This window comes from Lutra lutra, chromosome 16, assembly GCF_902655055.1.
Source record: "Lutra lutra chromosome 16, mLutLut1.2, whole genome shotgun sequence".
NCBI lineage: Eukaryota > Metazoa > Chordata > Mammalia > Carnivora > Mustelidae > Lutra > Lutra lutra.
The window spans coordinates 22,155,899-22,178,010 of record NC_062293.1 but is presented as its reverse complement, the minus strand read 5'-3'; the positions used below and the strand labels follow the sequence as shown (position 1 = coordinate 22,178,010).

General features: G+C 51.5%; 2 protein-coding genes across 5 annotated transcripts; both read right to left on the bottom strand.

The window, feature by feature from the left end:
• On the bottom strand, positions 1-13,287 carry GSDMB (gasdermin B). Its single transcript, XM_053447800.1, is given in 8 exon segments — positions 1-2,225; positions 2,885-2,970; positions 3,364-3,502; positions 3,619-3,668; positions 7,943-8,067; positions 8,069-8,183; positions 11,724-11,975; positions 12,615-13,287. Coding segments are annotated over 7 exon segments (897 nt in total). The 5' UTR covers positions 11,962-11,975; positions 12,615-13,287; the 3' UTR covers positions 1-2,081.
• A 1,957-nt stretch (positions 13,288-15,244) lies between these two features.
• ORMDL3 (ORMDL sphingolipid biosynthesis regulator 3) lies at positions 15,245-21,731 on the bottom strand. Of its 4 annotated transcripts, none has more exons than XM_047708048.1 (4): positions 21,582-21,731; positions 18,137-18,331; positions 17,284-17,435; positions 15,245-16,860 (listed from the first exon to the last, which is right to left on the bottom strand). In XM_047708048.1, the coding sequence occupies exons 2-4, from the start codon at positions 18,308-18,310 to the stop codon at positions 16,725-16,727; spliced, it is 462 nt and encodes a 153-aa protein (XP_047564004.1). In that variant the 5' UTR covers positions 18,311-18,331; positions 21,582-21,731; the 3' UTR covers positions 15,245-16,724. The 4 variants fall into 4 exon arrangements, with proteins under 4 accessions (XP_047564004.1, XP_047564005.1, XP_047564006.1 ...); XM_047708049.1 differs by having other exon boundaries at positions 18,137-18,336; positions 21,582-21,719; XM_047708050.1 differs by lacking the exon at positions 21,582-21,731 and adding an exon at positions 21,172-21,270 and having other exon boundaries at positions 18,137-18,336.
• Positions 21,732-22,112: the final 381 nt, after the last annotated feature.

Below are 22,112 nucleotides of genomic sequence, written 5' to 3'. Positions count from 1 at the left end.
AATAACAAAAACTAAAACTAAATAATAACAAAATCTAAAGTTTAGTGACTAAAGAAAGTAGGACCATGTCAAAGGGTAAAGGGATTTGATAGGAAGTTTTAAATTTTTTATATTATTTTTTGTTCAAGTATGTTTTCATGTGTAATCAATGTTTTTAAATTAAATTTTTTATTGAGGTTAAAAAAAACTTGCAGTAAGATGAAGTTAAAAACAAACTTAAAGTGCCCAGATCTTAAATGTATGTCTTATTAGATTTATATACATGTAAACATCCACATAACCACTATCCTGATCAAGTCATAAAATATTTCCAATGCCCCAGAAGATTCCCTCATGCCCCTTCCAAGCCAATACTGCCCCCACTATTCTGAGTTCTACCACTATCATTTAGTTTTGCTCGGTTTTCACTTCATTTACATGGAATTATATACTATGTACTTTTTATAAACTTTTTTTAATTGATGTAAAATATAGTGAAGTATACAGATCATAAATGTTAGCACAACAAATCTTTATATATTTCCAGCATCCTAGAAGATTCCCTCATGCCTCTTCTCAGTTAAGACTATTCCACTAAGATAACCACTATTTTGAGTTCTACCACCATTGCTTAGTTTTTCCCTGCTCTTGAGCCTCATATAATGGGATCATACAGTATTTTGGTGGCCAGGGAGGATTTTCTTTAGGGGAACCTGCTGCAGGAAGCATAGCTGACTAAGAAGCTCTGTCTGCTCCCTTGTACATCTCCCTCCTGAGACCAGGCTTCCCTGGGCTGCTTCCAGCCAAAGGCGTGGACATTAGAGCCTGGCCAGTCCTGCCTGATGGGGACTCAGGGCTGAGCAAAGAGACTCTCGGAACTGCCCTCCTTCTCTCCTTTCTTAGGTTTTAGACCTTCGTCGAAGGCTTGCCATTCCTCCTCCCTCTCCCTTTATTCTTCACAGTCGCTTCCATTACTATGACGTTTGCGCATCCAATTCTATTTTGTCATCTGCTCCTCAGAGAATTCAAATATGTTCTTTTGTGTCTAGAGTGATTTGCTCAGCACTGTGTCTGTGAAAGTCATCTATATTGTTATGTGTAGCAGTAACTTGCTCTCTCTTCTTGCATAAATATGCCACAATATATGTATCCATCCTAAAGTCACCGGACATTTGAGTAGTGTTCAGCTTGGGGCTCTTACGCTCATGTTTTTGTATATGCGTGTCTTTAGGCGGAGATGCACACCGCTTCCTCTTTGGTATGTGCCTAGGAAGTGGAGGGGCCGGCTCGCAGGCATGTGGGGGGGCCGGCTCGCAGGCACGCGTTTAGCTTTAGTAGACACTGTCAAACAGTTCACTAAAGCAGTTCACTCCCAACAGCACTTATGAGAATTCCTGTTGCATATAGTATTTTTACCAATCTAAAAGAAAAAACAACTCAAGTACCAAAGATAGAAATCAAATTTGTTATATCATCCTAGCTTCGTGTTTAAATTACCATTGTAGACACTGCTTCACAGGAAGACTGTTAAAGTCGCCCAAAAAATGTCAGCAGTGGTTATATCAGAAGAAAAAGGGGAGATCACCTTTGACCATGAGGAGTATGTGAAATACTTTACAACAAGCATATATTTCTTTTACTTTTAATTACCTCGTCTTAAAAAATATTAAAGATAAAAGGTTCATGATGAGGGAACAGCAGTCTCCTCCCACGCTCCTGTTCCTCTCAGGCCCACACCTCCTGGCTTGAATGCCTTTAATTGCCTTCTAGTTTCCAAAGATGTGTCAGAATCTCTTATCTGCTGCCTCATTCTCTTTATCATTGTGGGTTTACATCTTTCCTATTGCTTTACTTTATTTAGTGAGGTTTCAAGAGGGAGAGAAAATTAATATGACCAATCTGCCACTTTTAGTCAGAAGCTCATGCATATAATCCGGGTTGATTTTTGGACATTCTCATGTAGGGAACGTGATATATTGAAGAATAGTCGGCTGTTTGTTATAAAGATAGCATTCCGGTGACTGGGGGTGGGGAACAGGGATGGCCTGGGAGGGGAGCCCCGAGAGGCTTGAGAGGAGAATGGTTTAAGGGCTAACATACAGTTAGGAAGGCACGGAGGTCAGCTTCTCACCCAGCTGCAGCAGGAGGGAGAGAGCAACACAGAGGGCACAGAGAAGTCGTGTGTCACGGTCTCAGCCCACATCACGGGGCTGTTCATTTTAGTTCTGCTCCAGGACAGATTCTACCTGGAAAGAAACACACCAGACTGCAAAGCTAGGAACAAGGAATCATACTAGAAATGGCAAATACTTGGCCAAACTTCTTTTTTTTTTTTTTTAAGATTTTATTTATTTATTTGAGAGACAGAGATCACAGGTAGGCAGAGGCAGACAGAGAGAGAGAGGGAGAAGCAGGCTCCCTGCTGAGCAGAGAGCCCAATGCGGGGCTCGATCCCAGGACCCTGAGATCATGACCTGAGCCGAAGGCAGAGGCTTAACCCACTGAGCCACCCAGGCGCCCCATTGGCCACACTTCTTAATCCTGGGCCCTGGCAGATGTAGTAATCTATTATGCCACTTTTTCCTGCAGATCCTGGAGAGTCTCATATCCTCTCAACATAGTGACAGGCACTGCTAATCAGTGTTGGCACTGCCATCCTGGGACAAGAGTTTTCTGCGCACCCCCTCGCCCCGTCCCCTGCCCATAGGCTAGCAACAGTCTAAAAAGCCCACCCCAAGTTGTCTTGGAAACCAAGTGTTGCAGGGAATTGCCACAGACCAGCTGAATAGATGCAAATTAACAGAGAACTATTAAATAGGAAAGACTGTCCTTGGGTCTTCTGAGTCCCTTGAGAGCACAGGTATTCACTTCTACTGGCCCTGGCCCTCAGCCCAGGCTGTCTTACCTGGTGCTTCAGCAGGGGCAGGGTCAGCAGGGGCAGAGTCCCCCTCTCTAGGGCCTCAGACACACGATGCTGCTCCTCAGACAGCTCTGGAGGCAAAAAAAGAAGGTGAAGAGGGTAGCTGGCAGAGAGGACAAGCACACAGTGGGACAGGGCTTCAGTGTCTCATCAGCCCCGGGACAAGCATCAGAAGGAGGTTCCAGAGGGCCCCTGGTAGTGACAGATGAGCGCTATTCCAAATGGGCTCTTGCTGTGCCCCCTGCTCCCCTCTTAGCCTGCAGGAGGTCAGACTGTGCCAGGAGGTAGAGTAGGTACCCCCTAATCCCTGGCCTGGGGAAAATGGCAAGGTTCTAAAATGTGAGGGTCTATCCTGCACAAAATGTAAAAGGCAATGTATGCCCCCTTCCTCCTAAGATTTGAATCCCCACAGACCCCTCTGCTCGGCAATTCCTCCATCAGCATACAGCCACATCCCTCCTCACTAATCAAAGCATCCAAGATATCCAGAATGGATCCCAATGGTGCCTTTACCAAGAACCCAGCAGCATTAAAAAAGGTACTCATGAGAAGACCTGCTAGACCCTCCATCTGTAGGTCACCAGAGATCAGGACCTCCAACGCCTAGGGGCAGGAAATGGGGGAGATGACACCAGTCCCACTCTAGTAGAGGGGCAACTGCCCTCTGAGGCAGCTTAGCACATCTTTTTGTTCCTTCTCAGATCCTAGAGGCCCCTCACCATGTCCTCCTCCTTCACGTTTCTGAAATCTTCTAAACTCAAGGACTTCCCTGTAGAGACAGCAATTAAGAGCTCTACTTACCCTTGGGGTGCCTGGGTGGCTCAGGCGGTTAAGCAGCTGCCTTTGGCTCAGGTCATGATCTCCAGCCCTGAATCAGGCTCCCTGCTCAGTACAGAGTCTGCTTCTCCCTCTGCCTCTGCTCCCCCTGTTTGTGTTCTGTCTCTCTCTCTCTCAAATAAATAAATAAAAATCTTAAAAAAAAACAAAAAACAAAAAACTCGACCTACCCAGCCAACAAGTTCCATTATCACCAAGGCCCCATTCTTCATGAGACCACTTTTTTGTCTCTTTCGTTCTTCTAATATTTTCCTGTTAAAATAAAAGCATCCTTCTTCCGAGACACCCACCATCACTGCCTCCTGCTAACCCCACCTCCATCTTCCCAGCTCACCCCCAGTCTAGTACCAACCCCAAATTCTTCTCCATCTCCAGGAAATCAGAACTTATTTAGTCCTTGCCATTCAAAGTGCATGCTGCAGCTTCTGGGAGTTTCTTGAATTTTCTACCATATCTAGACCTCCCTCAACCCCTACTGAGGGCCTCTTAGGCAGTACACCTCTTTTGGGATCCAGGGGAAGACTCTGAAATTCCAGAGGAAGCCACATTCAGAATCACAGGAATCATCGAGTCTAACCCACTTGTGTGAAAGTCAGGATAACCAAGGCTTAGGAGGTTACAGAGTGAGTGGCAGAGCCGCAAGACCCTGAATCTCTCTGACTCCCAGTTCCAATGGTCTCTTCACAGCCAGTGCTATGTAAGAACTGGACTTTAATTGTGCTTCCCAGGTCTCTCAGCCTTCAGTAAGGGCTGGGACCCCAGGACCCAGCATACTGACCTACACAAAGCAAGTCAAGGTTGTCAGAGCCTGGAAACCACAGGCCAACATGCAATCCAACCTGCTTCTCCAACACACAGGGGTTTTATCCTGCCCATACTATGGTTCCCACCCCTGGGTGCACCCTATTCCATGCTCAATCCTAAGAACCGTATAATTCCGGGCCATTTGTTATCCTCTTTTTAAAAATGGTATCCTTCCCCTTTCTGGAATGATGAACAAAAGGCCTTGAAGCCACTCACCTTCTGGAAAGGATTTTGTGTTGCCCAAGATACAAATATCTAAACTAGTGCCAGAGAGAGAGAGAAAACCAGTTCTCAGAAAGACAAGTTCTTTCTCTGTAAGTTCCTCTTTCATGTCTCTCCCCAGTCCTCACACCCTGCCCCTCACCAAAACAAAAAATGAAAACAAACTCAGAAAGAGACAGGTGTTAACACCTCTAGCTAGGGAAAGATTAGGGTTATGGTGGGGCAAATCCTGGGTATCTGAGCAAGAAGTCTCAGTCCTCCTACCCAGCCCTGAACCCTCCCCCTTCCCTGGAACTTCCCCCCACCTTTAAGCTCACCAGGGCCCCTCCAGGCTGAGGCAGAGCCTAGCTGAACCTATCCTCCCTACCCTGCCCCCAACGCATCTTGCTTACTCATTCTCCCCATGTTGAGGAAGACTGACAGCCCAGGACCTCCTTTAGGGGGTTGGTCACTGACCTTTGGTGTTAGAAAAAAAAAGCTCATACTGATTAATCCTTGGGTGCTTTGCAGGTTATTTGCTAGATCTCCCAAACAATTCCACTTTTACAGATGAGAAAACTGAAAATCAAAACAGATCAGTGGGGGCGCCTGGGTGGCTCAGGGGGATGAGATCTGACTTTGGCTTAGGTCATGAACCCAGGGTCTTGGGATCACCCACAGTTGGGCCCCCTGCTCAGCTGGGAGTCTGCTCCTCCCTTTCCCTCTGTCCCTTCCCCCATTCAAGTGCACAGGGCGGGCACTCGCACTCTCTGTCAAATAAGTAAAATCTTTAAAAAAAAAAAAAAGGGAGGGGCGGGTGGCGCCTGGGTGGCTCAGTGGGTTAAGACTCTGCCTTCGGCTCAGGTCATGATCTCAGGGTCCTGGGATCGAGCCCCACATCGGGCTCTCTGCTCAGCCAGGCAGCCTGCTTCCTCCTCTCTCTCTCTACCTGCCTCTCTGCCTACTTGTGATCTCTATCTGTTAAATAAATAAATAAAATCTTAAAAAAAAAAAAAAAAGGACCAGTAGTTAAGCCAGTTTCACAGCTAAACAGGAGCAGAGCTGAAATATGAACCCGCACCTGACCCCAAAACTCATGTTGTTTCCACTGTTGATTCAGTAAATGGTTATTAAGGACCTTTTTATTCCAGGCGCTGTGGCTCCTGCCCTCCTGTCTCTCAGAAAGGGAGGCAGACAATAAGCAAAAATCCCCATGTAATTATGAACCGTGAGAAACTCTGAGAAGCAAATGAAAATAGGGCATCACAGGAGAATAACAGTGGAGGGACTTAGCAATGCCACACACGCTCTCTTGGGGCGAGAAGAGAAGGCCTAAGGCGGCCAAGGGGCAGTTGAGATTGCTCAGGGAAGTCTGGAAGAAGACCTGAAGAGCCAGGGGTCTGGGCTGGCACCCCTGGCCTACCGCAGGTGGGCCAAGGCTTGGTTCTCTCATAGGCCCTGCCTCCCAGGATCCTAACCTTGTGTTCCTCCGGCTCTGCTGTGTACACTGCCTTCCCTTTTCAGGGTTTCCTTCCTTGCCATCTCCAGAGTCTCCTGTCACTAGATACAGGTCTGTTCTCCTTTTCCGGACTGATTGCAACAAAGTAGGTAGTCGTCTTCTCTGCTTCCTGGAGGGAGTGGAGGCGGGGATCAGAGCTCAGGATCCCAGGAGCCCCACCTACCAGTGCCATTGCTCTTTCTCCATCAGCTAGTTCCTATTTGAGACTGAGGGTCTCTGAAGCTGGAAAACCAAGCCACATGGCACCCCATCATAGTTCACTGTCCCCACGGTGGGGGCAAGGAGGTGGGAAGTGGGAAGGGAACTCACGAGCATCTCTGGAAGATTACGGTGTGCCAGCACCAGGAGAGACTTCCCACGTCATTTCATTGCCCCCTCACCACAGTCCTATGATGCAGGCAGAACTGCACCCATTTCTCATAAGGAAATTGAGACAGGTCTAGAGACAGGTTGTGAATGGCCCAGGGCCACACAGCTAGTAAGTGCGAAGTTAGAATTCAAACCGTAGTCTGTATGAGTCCAAAGCATGGCCCTTCCCATGGCACTGAGACAGGCATTTTCCCAGGCCATAACACCCACCTCTCTGAGATGGGGGTCCAATTCCTCACACTGGTCCCTGGGACCTGGCCACATTGTCCACAGCCTTGGGCTCCAGAAAACATCCTTGATCCCCTAAGCCTATAAAAATAGCTTGATGGAACTTCATCCAAATTTGCAACCAAAAGACCCTCCAGGAAGACCTTCATCCTTGCCTCTGCTAAACACCCTCTACCTAAGAGCCTCCCCCCAATTCTGTATACACACCCCACAGAGCCTCATTCTAGAAACAACAAGCACTCTAGAAAGAAACTGAGCCCCCTTAGAAAAACTCCAAACGCCCCTCCCCAGCAACACTTTGATAGCGGGGGTAGTTCAAAGGACCAGTGAAATTTCAGTGTAAGCCTTTCACTTTTGAACTAAAAAGGGAAAACCAAAGACCTCACCACACTGGGGAGGGCTAGCCCTGGAGCAAGGTTGAGTCTCCTCCACTGAGCTGCTCCACACTTTCCGACATCTTCAGCTAGGAAAGAAAATACCCACACCAACAAAATCGCAGCTGCAGGGGAAGGCCGGCCATGTCCCTGTAAGTCCCTTGGAAGCACTGTGGCCTCAGCCATCAGAACCTCTGTGGCACTTGGTCAGCGCCTGGGGAGGGGTGCTGGCACTTTCTGTGTAGGATACATTCTGTGCAGGGGGGCTTTGATTTCACTGCACTTCGCTTCTGCTGTCTTACTGAGCACCTACTGTGCGCTGGGGATAAACACAGAGAGGTTGATAAAGCCAGTCCCGCCCGGTCAAGGTCACGAGCTGTTCCTATGTCCCTGAGGGAGGGGGCTGGGCTGGCCACAAGGCAGAGTGAAGCTGTACAAAACAAGGATCTGGGCAACTCGGTAGGAGAACAAAGGAGAGTGGCCTCATGAAACCAGCAGGTTTTGGTCCAAGTCAGAGGCATCAGACACCCTGGAGGGTAGCAGGATGCGAGTGAGTTGGGGGTGTCAGAAGTTTTCCTGGAGGCTGATCCAGATAGAATGAGAAGGTTTTCTGAAAGGGGAAGAAGAGGGCAGGCTTGAGTGAGGAGCGGGCTCTGGGAGGTGTTGGGGGTACGGCGTGAGGGGCTGCACCAGCTAGGACACCTCCACCTCAAACGCCCTTGGTGCCCCAAAACGGGTATTCCCCCTCTCCCTCCACATGCTGCCCAACTCCAGCCTCCCTATGCTCAAGGGAATCCAGATATTGTTGGGGTATCCGGGTCTCCAGTATCTTGACTCAGGAAGGCCCCTACAATTGTTATTTCTTTGGGTAATTTCACTCTCAACATTCCCTTTGAGTCTACCATGTCCAGAACTTGGAACTCAGCCTTTGGAGTTCTCTGGAAAGAGAAGGGTAAAGGTCATGCTGAGGCTGACACAAAAGATCTCTCCAGAAAAGCCTCCTTAGAGCAGCCCCACCCTGGGCTCCCCTCCACAATCCCCTTCCCTTCTGAGGAGGCCCTCCAGTTGAGGCTCCCAGGAAACACTGAGGTCACCAGGAGTCATCAAGGGGTTACACAATCCCGGGTTTGAACCCATTCTGCTACCTTCTTACCAAATGACCTCAGATAAGTCACTCTCACTCTTTGAATCTGTTTCTTCATCCATAGAAGGAGAATGCTAATAGTACCTACTTCCTGAACTTGAGAAAACAATTTTTTTAAGGATTTTATTTATTTATGTGACAGACAGAGATCACACGTAGGCAGAGAGGTAGGCAGAGAGAGAAAGGGAAGCACGCTCCCTGCTGAGCAGAAAGCCTGATGCAGAGTTCCATCCCATGACCCTGAGATCACAACCTGAGTCAAAGGCAGAGGCTTAACCCATTGAGCCACCCAGCGGGCTCAGTTTCTCCATGAACTTGAGGAAATTAAATAAAACAACAAGGGAAATTAAATAAAACACAAAACACAAGTTCATTCCCCATGAACTTGAGTAAATTAAAACAAAGCAATCAAGTGCTTATTAGCGAAATGCCTTGCACACATACTAAAAGCTCAGTAAGTGTGAGCTAGTCCTATTTAACTATTTATGAGGCTGAGATGAGACAAGGAAAACTAAAGCTAAAGAATTAGGAGTTGGGAAATAAGAACTTAGCAGAGTCTAGTCTCTGGCATTTGTACGAACCCGTGTAGGTATAAAGTCAAGCAATTCTGGAAAGTCGCCCATCTATGTGGACTCTGCCCAGACTGACGAGGCGCCTCCATAAGGGCCTGGCTTCCAGGTCGGCTGCTGCACTGGGGTTAGGGGAGCCTGTGTGGAGGTCCTGCCAGGCCAAGTGCCTTTTTCTCAGACCTTCCAGATGTGAAATACAGAGGAGAAAGACCTTCCACTGCTAGGCTGGGGGGATAGGGGTGGGCAGGGCTGGATCTCCAAAGAAAAATGCATTTTGGAACTAGTGGAAACGTGACAGAACTGGAAATAGTGCCTCAAATCCGTCCTTTATGTGTGACATTAACGTCTGGGGCCCATTTGTTTCTCGAGCAATGTACAAGACTGCACGTACTTTGTCCAAGAGGAAAGAAAAATGAAACCTTATGCACAAAAACAGTATAGTATGGGGAAAGGGGAAAAAGGCTAACTTTACAGAAGAGAAACTTGATAAACACCCCATCAGCCAGGTGACCAAGGTCAACACCAACAGCAATAAGTCATGTTGATGGCACATCCCCTTGCTATGATGCAGTGAGAATGGCACTTTACCTCTACGGTCCCCCTCTCCAAAGCCCATTGCCTCAGTCTGGCCGTGAGAAAGAAACATCGAGCAAATTCAGGTAGACACGCATCCTACAATATGTGTGACCAGTACTCCTCAAAACTGTCAACATCATCAAAAAGAAGGAAAGCCTGAGAAGTTGTCAGAGCCAAGAGAAGCCTCAGGAGATAAGATAACTAAAGGTAATGTGGATGAGATCTTGAAACAGAAAAAGGATCTTAGGTAAGCACAAAGATAATCAGAGTGAAGTATGTGGACTTTAGTTAACAGGAAAACAAAACAAACCAAAAACCTATGCACACTTTAACCATACATCAGCACCGTATAGTTAAAAAATAAATAATCTTTCATTTGTAAGGACTTCTTTTTAAAGTTTGGTTTCACCTCTGCCTCTGAATTTTTTTTTTTAAAGAAATCTTTATTTCATGGTTTTGTGGGGGTTTTTTGAAAAAAAAAAGAAAAAAAGAAAGAAAGAAAGAGAGAGAGAAAGAAAGAAAGAAAGAAAGAAAGAAAGAAAGAAAGAAAGAAAGAAAGGAAGGAAGGAAGGAAGGAAGGAAGGAAGAAAGAAACCTTGCCTCTGAATTTTTTATGCAAACAGACAGACTTTCCCTTATAGGAAGTTAACTGACTTAGCTGATTTTTTTCTGTACTTAATACTTTCCCCTGTCCCTGGAGAATAACACGATCATGGCAAAACATATGAATCCTAGTTTAAAGGTTTTTTTGTTTGTTTGTTTTCTGTTTTCCTTGAACTGGTCATTTAGCAAACTGTTTTGGGTTTTTTTGTTTTGTTTTGTTGAGAACCAGCTTTTAGAAAATTGCCTCTTGGCAATTTGCTTCTCAGAGAATTAACTCAGAGTCTTTGAACAAGGATACCCGATAACCATAACCGTGAAATTTGCCTGAAGCCCCTCACTTGCTTAACAAAACTCCACTTGTGGAAAGGTCCACCGCCTCCCAAGTAATCTGGGCCCTGCTCTTGGTCGCATAGCGGCAGTTATGGCACAGGGCACAGGCTCTCAGAGGTACAGTGGAATCCTTAGGTTCTTTTCCATCTCTTGGTGAGATCCAGAAAGGCTGCCACAGAGATGTCTGAGCAGGGAAAGTCCTCACCCTCGGGTGTGAGACACTGAAGTAAGTCTCCCAGTGAGGGTTCAATAGCACTTACCCTGGGGCTTCCGAAATCCAAAAAAACTGAGTTTGGAGGCAAGGGAATGGACCAGACTCCTCTATAAATCCTGCAAGCCCTTAGGGAGTTCTGGTCACCCACTCAGTCATGATCTTCAGGGAACAGGAAGGCTAACAGCCCATAGCAGAAGGATGGGGCTGAACTTTGACTGAATGCTCCTCCTGCATGGCCACTGTGACAAATAATTCACCTCATTTACCTCGTTGGATTTTTGCAACAGTCTTCTCAAGTTGACACAGGAGGAAACAGACCTGGAGGGAGAAAGCAACTTGTCCAGGAGTCACCCAGCTGGCAGGAGGTAGAGCCAGGCTTAGAAACCAGGTGGCCTCAGCTCTAAGGCCTATGTCCTTCCTTAACCACTAAGCAAACTGCCTCCGTTTATTTATCCATCGAAATGATAAACATATAAACACACCAGAAGACCTCAGCTAATTTAAGAGTGAATTATTTACAAAGCGGAAACATGGGAAAGGAAGACAAGTTAGGAATAATTTCTTTCTTTCTTTCTTTTTTTTTTTTAAAGATTTTATTTATTTATTTGACAGAGAGAGATCACAAGGAGGCAGAGAGGCAGGCAGAGAGAGAGGAGGAAGCAGGCTCCCTGCTGAGCAGAGAGCCCGATGCGGGGCTTGATCCCAGGATCCTGAGATCATGACCTGAGCTGAAGGCAGTGGCTTAACCCACTGAGCCATCCAGGTGCCCCAGGAATAATTTCTAATAAAAATAAATTTCTACTCCCCCCTGACCATTCCTTTCTCCCCATGCATTTCTTTTTTGCATTTTTTCCAGTTAATTTAAATTCCAGATAGTTAACATCTTTTGTGCATTTCTTAAACTGAGGGGTATGGACACGTGCATACAGGTTCCAGTACATGCAAGTTCTCTGTTGACTGGCTGCCATGCTTGCTGGCAATGGAGTGGTGACAGCGTGGCAGAGCAGGAGTGGGCAAAGTCTCCTGGCTGGCCATTTCTTACCCCCTCATGCTAACCTTGGGGCCCAGAACCCAGTTTATCAAACAGCCCTTCACCCTCCCCTCTCTCCAGTATGTCCTCTTGGGTGAGGTCTATCCTGTGGTACTGGCATCCCTAGAAATTTCTCCTCCCCCTCACCAGAGAATAGCAGTGAAACCTGTCAGCGTCAAGGATGCTTCCGACAGCAATCACATTCCCTCCAGGATCTACCTCTTGGACCACAACTCTTGTGACTTCCTCAAATCCGCTGGACATTGTGCCTGGACCAACTGAAGAAAAAGAAGTTAATATCAGTTTGGGAGAGGGGTATATTGGTTCAGATTTTTTTTTTTAATTTTATTTATTTGACACACAGAGAGAGAGAGAGATCACAAGTAGGCAGAGAGAGAGGGGAAGCAGGCTCCCTGCCGAGCAAAGAGCCTGATGTGGGGCTCAATCCCAGGACCCTGAGCCGAAGGCGGAGGCTTAACTCGCTGAGCCACCCAGGCGCCCCTGGTTCAGATTTTTAAATCTACCTTTGGCATCCTGGGGTCCGAAAGTTCTAGAATGATCAGGACTTGAATTATTTAACTTCCCTGTTTCTAGAAGGCGAGGTGGTCACTACACACTAAGGAGGGTGACCATCACAAATGCTAGATTCTCCTCTGTCCTTTACAGAATGCTTCTGGAGGAAAGATGGAGCACTGATTAACCCTAATGGAAAGGAGAGTGAGACCTATTTTCTGCATCTCCCAGAGCCGAGTTGCCCCTTTGCTCAGAGGGGCCTGAGGGGTAGGAAGGCAGGCCCACCATCTTCCAGCCAGAGCCCCACCAGTGTTGATGAACAGAGGACCCAGGAAGGGATGAGGGGCATGGCTGCCAGACCTCACACTGCCAACCCCAATGATTACTTGTTCCCTTGGCTCTACCTTCTGGGCCTCCATATTCTGGAAGGCAGTGGGATGGGTGCTCCTACCAACCATTTCCCAATGAGACAGTGGTAAGTCGACCTCAGAAAGAAATAAGAGAGAAAGGATGGAGTGTAAGAGTGGCGTGGGGGTGGGTGCCCTGGATAGCCCCCCATCCTTAGGCCCAATCTCCTCAGTTAATGGTCAGCCTGTGAAGGGTCCCCCTTACTCTGGGTAAAATAAAATGAATCCCAAAACCGCATCTGGGGTATCTCCCCCACCCACTCTCCCCTTTACCCACTCCTGGTCTACAATTGGCCCCTGTTCCTCTCTAGCTCCCCTGCGGGACCCTCCATAGGCCCATTACCAGTGCAACCTGATGCAAATGGCTGGTCCTTCCCTGTTTCTATCGGCAGCGGCTCTTTGTCCCCAGCACACTGGACCCTTCAGGTGCTCTTACCTCCAAATCCTCTTTTTTTTTTTTTTCATGTACAAACAGGTTTTATTCCCATCACTATGTGCACCCCTCAGAGAGATCGCTAGAGACATTCACACTGTAAGAAAGGATTCTGTCAGATTACCACTGCTTGTCCTCACTCATCTGAAGATGTTTTCACCATGATGTCTAGAAATCCTTTTTTTTAAGATGTATTTATTTATTTGAGAGACAGAGGGAGAGGGAGAGAGGGAGAGAGAATCTCAAGCAGACTCCCTGCTGAGTGCAGAGCCCGACGCAAGGAACAATCTCCCAACCCTGAGATCATGACCTGAGCCAAAATCAAGAGTCAGATGCTTAATCAACTGAGCCACCCAGGCACCCCTGCCAAATCCTTCTCTTTCTCTCCCCTTCTGCCCCTCTGCGACCTCTTCCTCTCGAGATCTGTTTCCCTTTCTTCAAGCTCCTCTGCCTTCCTCCTGGGGCCAGGACTCACCTCCCAAGCTTTCTGGGCTTCACCTCCCCATCCTACCTTTAAGTCCCTTTCCTCTGGCCACTTTCCTCTAAGTCGCTTCTGGCTGGCCCAGGCACCTACTCACCCATCATCGTGGCCAGCTCTCAGCTCACTCCCAGCCTGGGAGTTCTTCTGGGTGCCCAGAAAGGCAGTGCCCGGGACCCACAGGCCCATCCCAGGGTTACACTCACCTCAGCTGCTCACCAGGAATGACGGCTGTAGAAATCCCCTGTAAGATCTCTGCACAGGTGCTGGCCCAGTGTGTCTCAGGAACCACTAGGAAGGGAACTGGAAAGAACTGGAAAGCTGGGGTAGGGCTAGGTGCCCCACCTCTCAGGCCTTCAGATAAGCCATGATCTGGCCAGAGGCAGGTCAAGCCAGAGGGAAGAAAGTCTTTACCCGTCTTGGACTCAGGGAGCGGGAGGGAGAGATATCTATATATTCTCCTGGTATGTACTCAAGGTGCGTTTGGGCCAGAGGATGGTGCACCGGAGATGCTGCCGCCTGTCCTCTTGCCTACCTTCTTCTACAAGAAGCAGCCTTGGGCCCCCACCCCTCAGTCCTCAGAGATAACCACCTGAGTGAGGCTGCCTGTCTTCTGGGCCCCCTCAAAGCAACACCTTAGGAGAGGATCGTGGCAGTGACAACAGGAATAGTGCTAATGTGACTGCCCTGTACTAAGTACTTACCCAGTGCCAGGTATTGTGCTAATCCTCACAACAGCCCTGACCTGGATTATCCTCCCACCACAGAGAAAGAAACTGAAGCTCAGAGAAGCAGGGCCTCGAGGCTGGGAAGGGGCAGAGCAGGATTTGAGCGCCAGCCCCTCACCCTGACTAGGCTCCAGCGAGTGCACAGAAGCTCTCAGGGCTCCCCCCACCCTCACGAATGGGCCCAGGTGGCCAACTGGCTACCCCCAGCACTGTGTAGGCCTCACTCGGTGGACTTGGGCAAAGACACTGCACTCTTCCCAACACCCACTCCAAGCACACTGCCACTGGCAGTGCCAGGCAGGGGCCCCAACCGTCCAGGGCGGCTCCTCCCTTCTACCTGGGGCTTCACACCTGTCTCGGGACCAGCACAGGTCACTGCAGAGCGCACAACGAAAGGTCCAGAACCTCAAAGACCAGAGCTCCTTCACTAAAGGACTCCCTCCTTTCCTGGACCCGTGAGCCTAAACAAGACCTAGAAGCTTACATCTTCCCTACCCCACGGATGCTTCCAGAAGAGGAGAGGAAGCACCGATCCCCTGAAGATGGAAAGGCCAGGAGGAAATGCAGACCTCACAGGGAAGAGAAGTGAGAACAGGGGAGGGCATCCTGAGGAAAGGACTGGGCACCCCTTGGGACTCCATCTTCATTCACGAATCACTGACCCCCTTCCTGGCCAAGCACGAGCCATCCCTCTGCCAGCACAGCCCATCTCAGCCAGCCCCAGGAGACTAGAGGTGTAAGTTCAGACAGAAGAACGGCCATGCCAGGTCACAGAGAACTCTGCCCTCTGGCCTGCTGTTGCCTCTGCCAGTTCCCTCCCAGCCCCTCAGGCTGGCGCTGTCAGGGGAGGGCACCAGGAAGAGGGGCAGTCCCAGAGCCTAGGCAGAGAGTCCCCTTCACTCCCACACTGCCCTCAGTGGGTGCCTCGGCCCAAATCCCTGCCCCTTCCCCCGGGGCCCTCCAGGAAGCAGAGGTCAGACTCAGGGGAAACAGGAACACATTGTCCTTTATTTGCATTTCTCAGAATACTGTACAAAGGGAGTAAAAATCCTATTCACACATTGCTTAGAAAGATTTTGAGGTGAAAGTTCCCTATGATACATGGGGTGGGGAGCAGGGGAACCAGGAGGCAGGAAACGGGACCAATGAGCTTCCCTCCTCCCTCAGGGGCCTGGGCGGGGGCGTGGGCACCCACTCCTTTTCAAAAGTAACACAGACCCTGGCCAGATTGGAAAGGGTGAAAGGCAGCTCCTCTCCAGTCCACACTTAGGCTCCTGCCCCGCATCTCCCACCCCCCAGGCTGAGGAGACAGCACCCGTGGGTCACTCCGGACTCCTTCTGCTATTCTGCTTGGGCAGGGACCACTCTGTGGCCCGCCCACCCCATTCAGGGGTGGCCCCAGAGCCCCACAGGTACTGCATGAGGAGGTTACGAGGTGGAGGCTGCAAAAGGGCCCGACCACTCACATGTCCCAGTTCCCCCATGCCCCTCACACCACTGCACAAGGCAGTGTCAAACTGGACCCGTGCTGACCCATGACTCACAGGCCTCTTCCACCCCTCCCCACCCCTCACGCTAACTCAGGAGCTCTAGACCCCCCACAGCCTCCCAGCCTATTATCACCACCAGGCCATGGGGAAATTAACTCTCTGAGCCTGCCCCCAACCTGACCACTTCCCAAAGACCAAGGTTAGGTCCGGCTTCTATCCCCATCCTCCTCCCTGACACCAGTCTCTGCTGCTATGTGGCCCCTTCTTCCAAGTCTCAATTCACCATCCCCACCCTGCCCCAACCACCCTCCCCACCTCCACCAGGGCTAAGATGAGAGCGGCCAGGGGCCCCTCACCTCTGGGACCAGGCCAGCCACACCCAGCCCCACCCGCCTTCTCCTGACCCTCCCCACTCCAATCCAGTACCCAGGGTGGGTTGTAGGGGAGCTGCCAAAAGTACAAGACTCAATAGACAGTTCTCCACCCGGAGGGATGGGGCACCATCACGCGCTTGCTTTTACATGTACAAGCACGCACTGAGTGTCATCCTAAAGACTTAAGAATTAAAGTAAAACCATCTAGAAGCTGTACCGTCCCCCCTGCTCCCCTTGCAGGGGTTAAAGTGCTTTAGCAGTCTGAGGATGAGCAAGTGAGCAGGGGTTTCTCTTGTCCCAACCTCACAGATCTGCATTCAGCTGGAAGCCCAGCCCATTCCATGACTGCCCCCACGAAGTCTCTATCCAAAAGGCAAAAAGAAAAGATCAAAAATATCAGAAAGGGTCAGAGACCTGGGGGGGCCCACCTGAACCCCACTACAAGCTACTTCAAGTCGGCTACCAGGGGAAGTGAGGGGGCAAACTAGGGCCCAGAGGCTCGACCCCCATCTCTAGCAGGATCCAGAGGCTCCATCTGTCTTCAGCATCACAGCACAGGCTTCTACCCTCCCCCGCCAGCCAGGCAGGGGATGGGGCTGTGCCCTCAGTACTTATTGATTCCAAAAATCCGGACGCCATGGAGCTGGGGCAGCTTGGGGATGAGCACACTCATCAGGGACACGGTGTTGAGGATGAAATGGATCTGGTCATACTTGGTATAGAAGCTGGTGAGGAAGTACCTGGGTGGGAAGGTTGGGAAGAGGCATAAGACTCTGTTTGGAGGAGCCCTTCTTCCCTCACTCCTGGGTGGGGAGTGGCAGATCCCTGATAGCTAAGGAGTCATGGGAAAGACCCCCAGAACAGAAGCAGGATGGCAAGATCGCCTCAGTTAAAGAGGTCCCTCCCAACCCAATCCCCTTGCATGACCCCAGCTCTGTGGGCTGACATCACTGCAGGCAGGAAGGCCCATTTTGGTGAAAGACAGGGCCAGGGAGATGCAAGACCCGAGCCCAGCAGAGGACCCAGGGATACTCCAACTTCCCCTCCTCTGCTCACTCCCATGCCAAAAGCCAGATCTGGGGGCACATTGAAGCCTGGCAGGGCCCAGGGTTCCCCAGGCCTTGGCCTGGCTGCTGGCGTCCTTCTCTACTCAGGGCACTCACAGCACGATGGGGGTGATGGTTAAGAACTTCCGAGACGCTGTGAACTGGACCCCATAGTCCATCTGCTCCCAGTGGGTTAGCAACCTCGCCTTGCCCTGGTCCGGAGTCTCGAAGGGTGTCCCCTTCACCGTGTGCAAGAAGATGTACATGCCCTGCGGGGAGGGGCCTTCGTTAGAGGACACAAAAAGCAAAAGGCCCTCCAGCTCAGTTCCTCTACCCCAGTCAAAGAAGTGGGCTCTGGATTACGTGGAGCTGCCCTCTGCGGGGCAGAGGGCTGTGGGCTGGAGGTCAGGAAGGAGCAGCTGGGAGCCTGGCAGGAGACAAAGGGGACCCACTGGGTGAGAGGTCAGGCCTGGCATGAGGATAAGGCATGGGGAGAACTTAGCTGCAGAAATGCCCCTCTGGCCTAGTGCGAGCTTCCCTGCGCCGGAGGGGCGGGGACGAGCTGATGGCCCCCGCTTGGTTGCCAGAGTACAAGCTAGCAAGCAGCGGGAGCGGAGGGGCCGGAGTGGAAGATGGCTGGAGATCTGGGCTTGGGAGGGGGCGTTTCTGTGCCAGGCTGGGCATCTGGGTCCTGGGGACTCTCTGGAGCCCTTAGTTCAGTTCCCAGTGGCCCTCCCTCCAGGTCCACAAGCCACCCCGTCCTGGGGATGTGCACAGATCCGCAGATTTTCATCCTCAGAGTGCACACGGCTGGAACCCAGAAGTTGGGGGGAGACTGAGAGGAGAGCTGGGTCTGGGGTCCAGGGACAGATGTTGTCAGCACGTCACCCTGACATCTGGCCCACGGCTGAAGGGGCTCCTCCCCCTCCTCAGCCCCCAGAGCCTGGGCAGGCAGCAGGCAGGCCCTCACCATGTTGTGGATGAGGTTGGTGAGGGTCCAGACCACAGGGACGCTGACGAAGGGGATGCTGAGCAGCACGACATGCAGAAGCCCGATGGCCAGCACGTAGGACAGCCAGATGCCGCGGCTGTTCATCACCCGCGTGTTGGGGTTCACCTCACTGTGCGCTGTGCCCACGTTCATCCTGCTGCCCCTCTCTTGCCGCTGCTCTGCGAACAAGCAGCACAGGTGAGACAGGTCACACCACTTTCCCTGCCCCCTCACACCGTCCACATCCTGCAGGGAGGGAGGCTCTGCTCTCCCCAAGAACTCCAGGCGTTCTGCTGCTTTGACTCTCCAGCGAAGAGGCCCAAGAAGGGCTGTGTGGACTTAACTCCATTCATTTCCCGCTGCTCGGCTGGGATAAGCACCAGGCCGCCCCACACGTCGGCAGATCTGGACGGTGCCCCTCCAGGCACTGGGACTGCCTGGGTGGACAGGTCATCAAGAGGCATCCAGCCCAGGGCAAAGAAACCACTGCCTATTCCCCAATCTCATCTTCCAGAGCATTCCCATGAGGGCCCTCTTCCCACAAGGTCTCGGGGAGAGGAGAAGAGGCCTGGCCCCTCAGAATCACGCAACATAAGCGCTCTGGACAGTCTTGCTGAGGGCCTGATATGGGGCATCTCCTACCTCTGAGCTCCCACACCATGAGAATGAACAAAAGGGGGCGGAGCCCGTGAGAACAGGCAGCAGCAGGTGCAGTTTCTGGGGGTCATTGCTTCTATCCTCTCCCCTCATTCTCCCATCCTGGGGTTCTCCCAGCCCTGGCCCAGGAGAACTGACAGAGTGGAAAGAGGGAGAGAAGGAAGAAAAGTGAAGACAACAGACTAGGGACAACCTCTGCCCAGACTTGGAGGCCTCTTTCTTTCACAAAAACAACCCATGCAAGATGTTTCATCCATTTGGCAGCCACTCAGCCTAACCCTTGTGATGCCACCCACTCTGCTGCCAAACCACCAGGGCCCTTTTCCCACCATAGCAGGGGCGAGGATGGAGAACGTGGCCAACATCTACGGCTCTCAAGTCCCCGAAACCCGTATCAACACGCCCCTCCCTAGGACACAAACACCACACCTGTGGCCTGCCTCCTGCCCCCCTTCCTCCCTGCCCAGCCCAGCCTCATCTCGGCCTCTTTTCCTAGCATCTGCCTTCCCTTGCCCAGCTCCAGTGGCAGAAGCCCTGCAGCACAAGGAACCAGGAGGGCTGCTCGTGATGCTCCAGAAACAATACAACCCAGTTGCATTCCTGGATGCACATAAGGAGGGGAACGAGCAGCCCCTTGTCTAGAGCTCAGCTGTCCCCAGATCCCCAAGGGCCCAGGAACCAGCAGGAGGTGGGGAAAAGACTCACCTCCCTAGGTGAGGGAGGGTCCTGCCTGATAAAGACCTTAGGTCATCACCATGGTAACAACCCCACCTTTCCTGGGGGTGCAGAAAGGGGTCCTGGAAGGGGGTATCCAGAAAGTACCCAGAAGGCCATATCCCTTACCCTGCTTCAACAACCCCCCTCAGATTCAGCTGCTATCTATCTCTGGCTAGGATCACAGCCAAGCCTGTGTGGGAGCCAGGATTCTCAAGGATCAGTTCCTTACTTCCAGAATAATGAGAACAAGTTTCCTCTTCTCAGAGAGCTCCAAGCTAAGAGACCTCAGGGGAAACGGGACCCACAACACACCTTCCCAACATGCAAACATGCGTGAGATGGTGCAGGGTGCATCCTAGAAGTAATGCTCCCAGGGTCCATCAGCTCAGCCCATTAGGCTGGATAATTGGGCCTAAGAGAAACCCAAGGAACTAGAAAACCGGGACTAGCTTAGTTGTTTACCTTCGCAGGGCCTTGGAGCTTTAGTTGCCCTGACACGGCTCCTGGGACGCTTACTATGCAAAAGCCTGGGGCAGTGGGGAGCTGGCTAATAAATAAGGCTTCTGAAGCACTTTGACTAAGGAGAGACATAGAGCTCCCCAAGTCTAATCAGAAACTGCTGTCCCTCTCCACTTTTCCCTAACCTAGATAGACAAAGGTGTAGGAGTGCAGAGACCTGTAGCTGTCCCTCATATTTTGTGCAGCAGTACCAATGGCTTTGTTGAATCCCAGATCACCCCACACTTCTTTCTTGCTGAGCATGCAGTGAAGATCAAAGAGTCTAGGAGGGGCCTAGACTTAGGACCTAACTGGTACCCTCAGAAGTGTATTCCTGAAGACCGAACACCAGCTGCTCCAGCAGCAGAAATCCCAGAAGACCCTCCCAAAAGACAGAAGAAATCAAGAAACTAAGGAAACGACTGGCAGCCAGAAAGCACTCCTAAGATGTTTGAGTGACTAAGGGTAAATACCACTTCCATTCATAAAAAACAAACAAACAAAAAATTGCCCCTCACCCAAAGGGAAGAAATAGGGAGAAGAACCTGGCAGAGGCAGAGTAAGTCTACAGCAGCTGAGGCCGAAAAGTTCTGTTGCCCTAGCTGGCAGGTGGCTGCCATGGCAGGGCCTGATGTGGTTTCATAACCTGTCTCGAACCAAAGCCTGCAGCAACTCTGTTCTGTTAACTACTTTCTTGCTGGTAGCTCTTTTCTACTCCTTCCCCCCACCCCGCCCCCGCCAGGCTCCGCACACAAATATCCCGGCCCAGCCTGTCAGTCTGGCACCTAAGCCCGGCCACAGTGCTCCCCAGGACAGCTGCCAGGTGAGCGCTTCCCATTCTTTCCCCCAAGTAAAGGCAGCCCTTTAAGCAGCAAGCCTTTCGCCTTCTAGATGAGGAGCACAAAACATCCAAATCCAACGTGGAGACCCTGGCAGCACTCCACAATGCCATTCTCAGTCTGCCCACCGCCCAACCCGCAGGGCCACAGTCGCACACCTCTCAGCTCTGGCCCAGCCTCCCAGAATGGCGAGAGCCCTGGGAATGGAAAGACGGCGAGTACCGGGGCGAACCCCCACTAGCTAGGAAGGGGGTGAAACGAGGAGGTGGAGTCTATGCTATTGTTGGGATTTCGGAGCGGTACCTCAAGCCAAAGAGGGGCCTCCCGCTCCGCTCCCCTGCCTGGGACCTCGCACTCGGAGCCCGGCCCGGCCCGGCCCGTAGCCCCACCCCCACCTCCACGCGTTCACCCAGCCCCGGAGGCAGCCAAACCTTTATCCCCGAAGCCCAGCCTCTCCCCGCCCCCTCCCCCAGCCGAAGCACTCCTCCCGATACCCCAGACTCGGTCTTCCGCACCGACTCTCCCTTGTGGGCATCCCTTCGGCTGATGCAGCCCCTCGGCTGATGCACCCCCTCCCACCTCCGCTCACCATGCCCGGGTCCCCTCTAGCCTCGGCGCTTCCCCAGCAGCCCCCGCCTTCTTTACCGCCCCGCCTCTAGCCCCAAGAGGAGGTTCCCGGTTCGGCCACCCCGAAGCCGCTCGCCCGGACTCACCGTACAGGGCCGGCCGTCTAGGGCCCAGGAGGGGTGCCCGGGGCCGGGGCCGGTGCTGCTCCAGCAGCTGTAACAACCCGCGGCAGCAACCACCCCGCTGGCAGCTCCGGCCGAATCAGCGCCCCGCGCCGGCCCCCGCAACGTCACCGCCCAGAGCCGGCCCGCCGGGTGCCTCCTGGGAGTTGTAGTTTCTCCCTTTGCCCGCATACGGGTCCGCCCGGTGCCTCCTGGGAGTTGTAGTCTCCCCCTACCTCGCTGCAGTCTTGGCCTTACTGGGGCGACGGGCCAGACGTTTCAGTAGCACGCGAAACTAGTATTAGATGGTATTCCTTTGGCGGGTAACAATTCCTGCTTTTGCATCCGCGGTTTACTCTTGCCTGGTTTTGAGATCAGGAAATTCAGAGTTTTAAGTGACTTGGTATAGGTTCTTGCTGGGTCCCAGAGATTCTGACCCCATGTCAGAGTTTTTTCACTACGCCTCGCTGGCTCTGCCCTGGCCATTTATTGGCTTCACGAGAAACAGACTAGGCG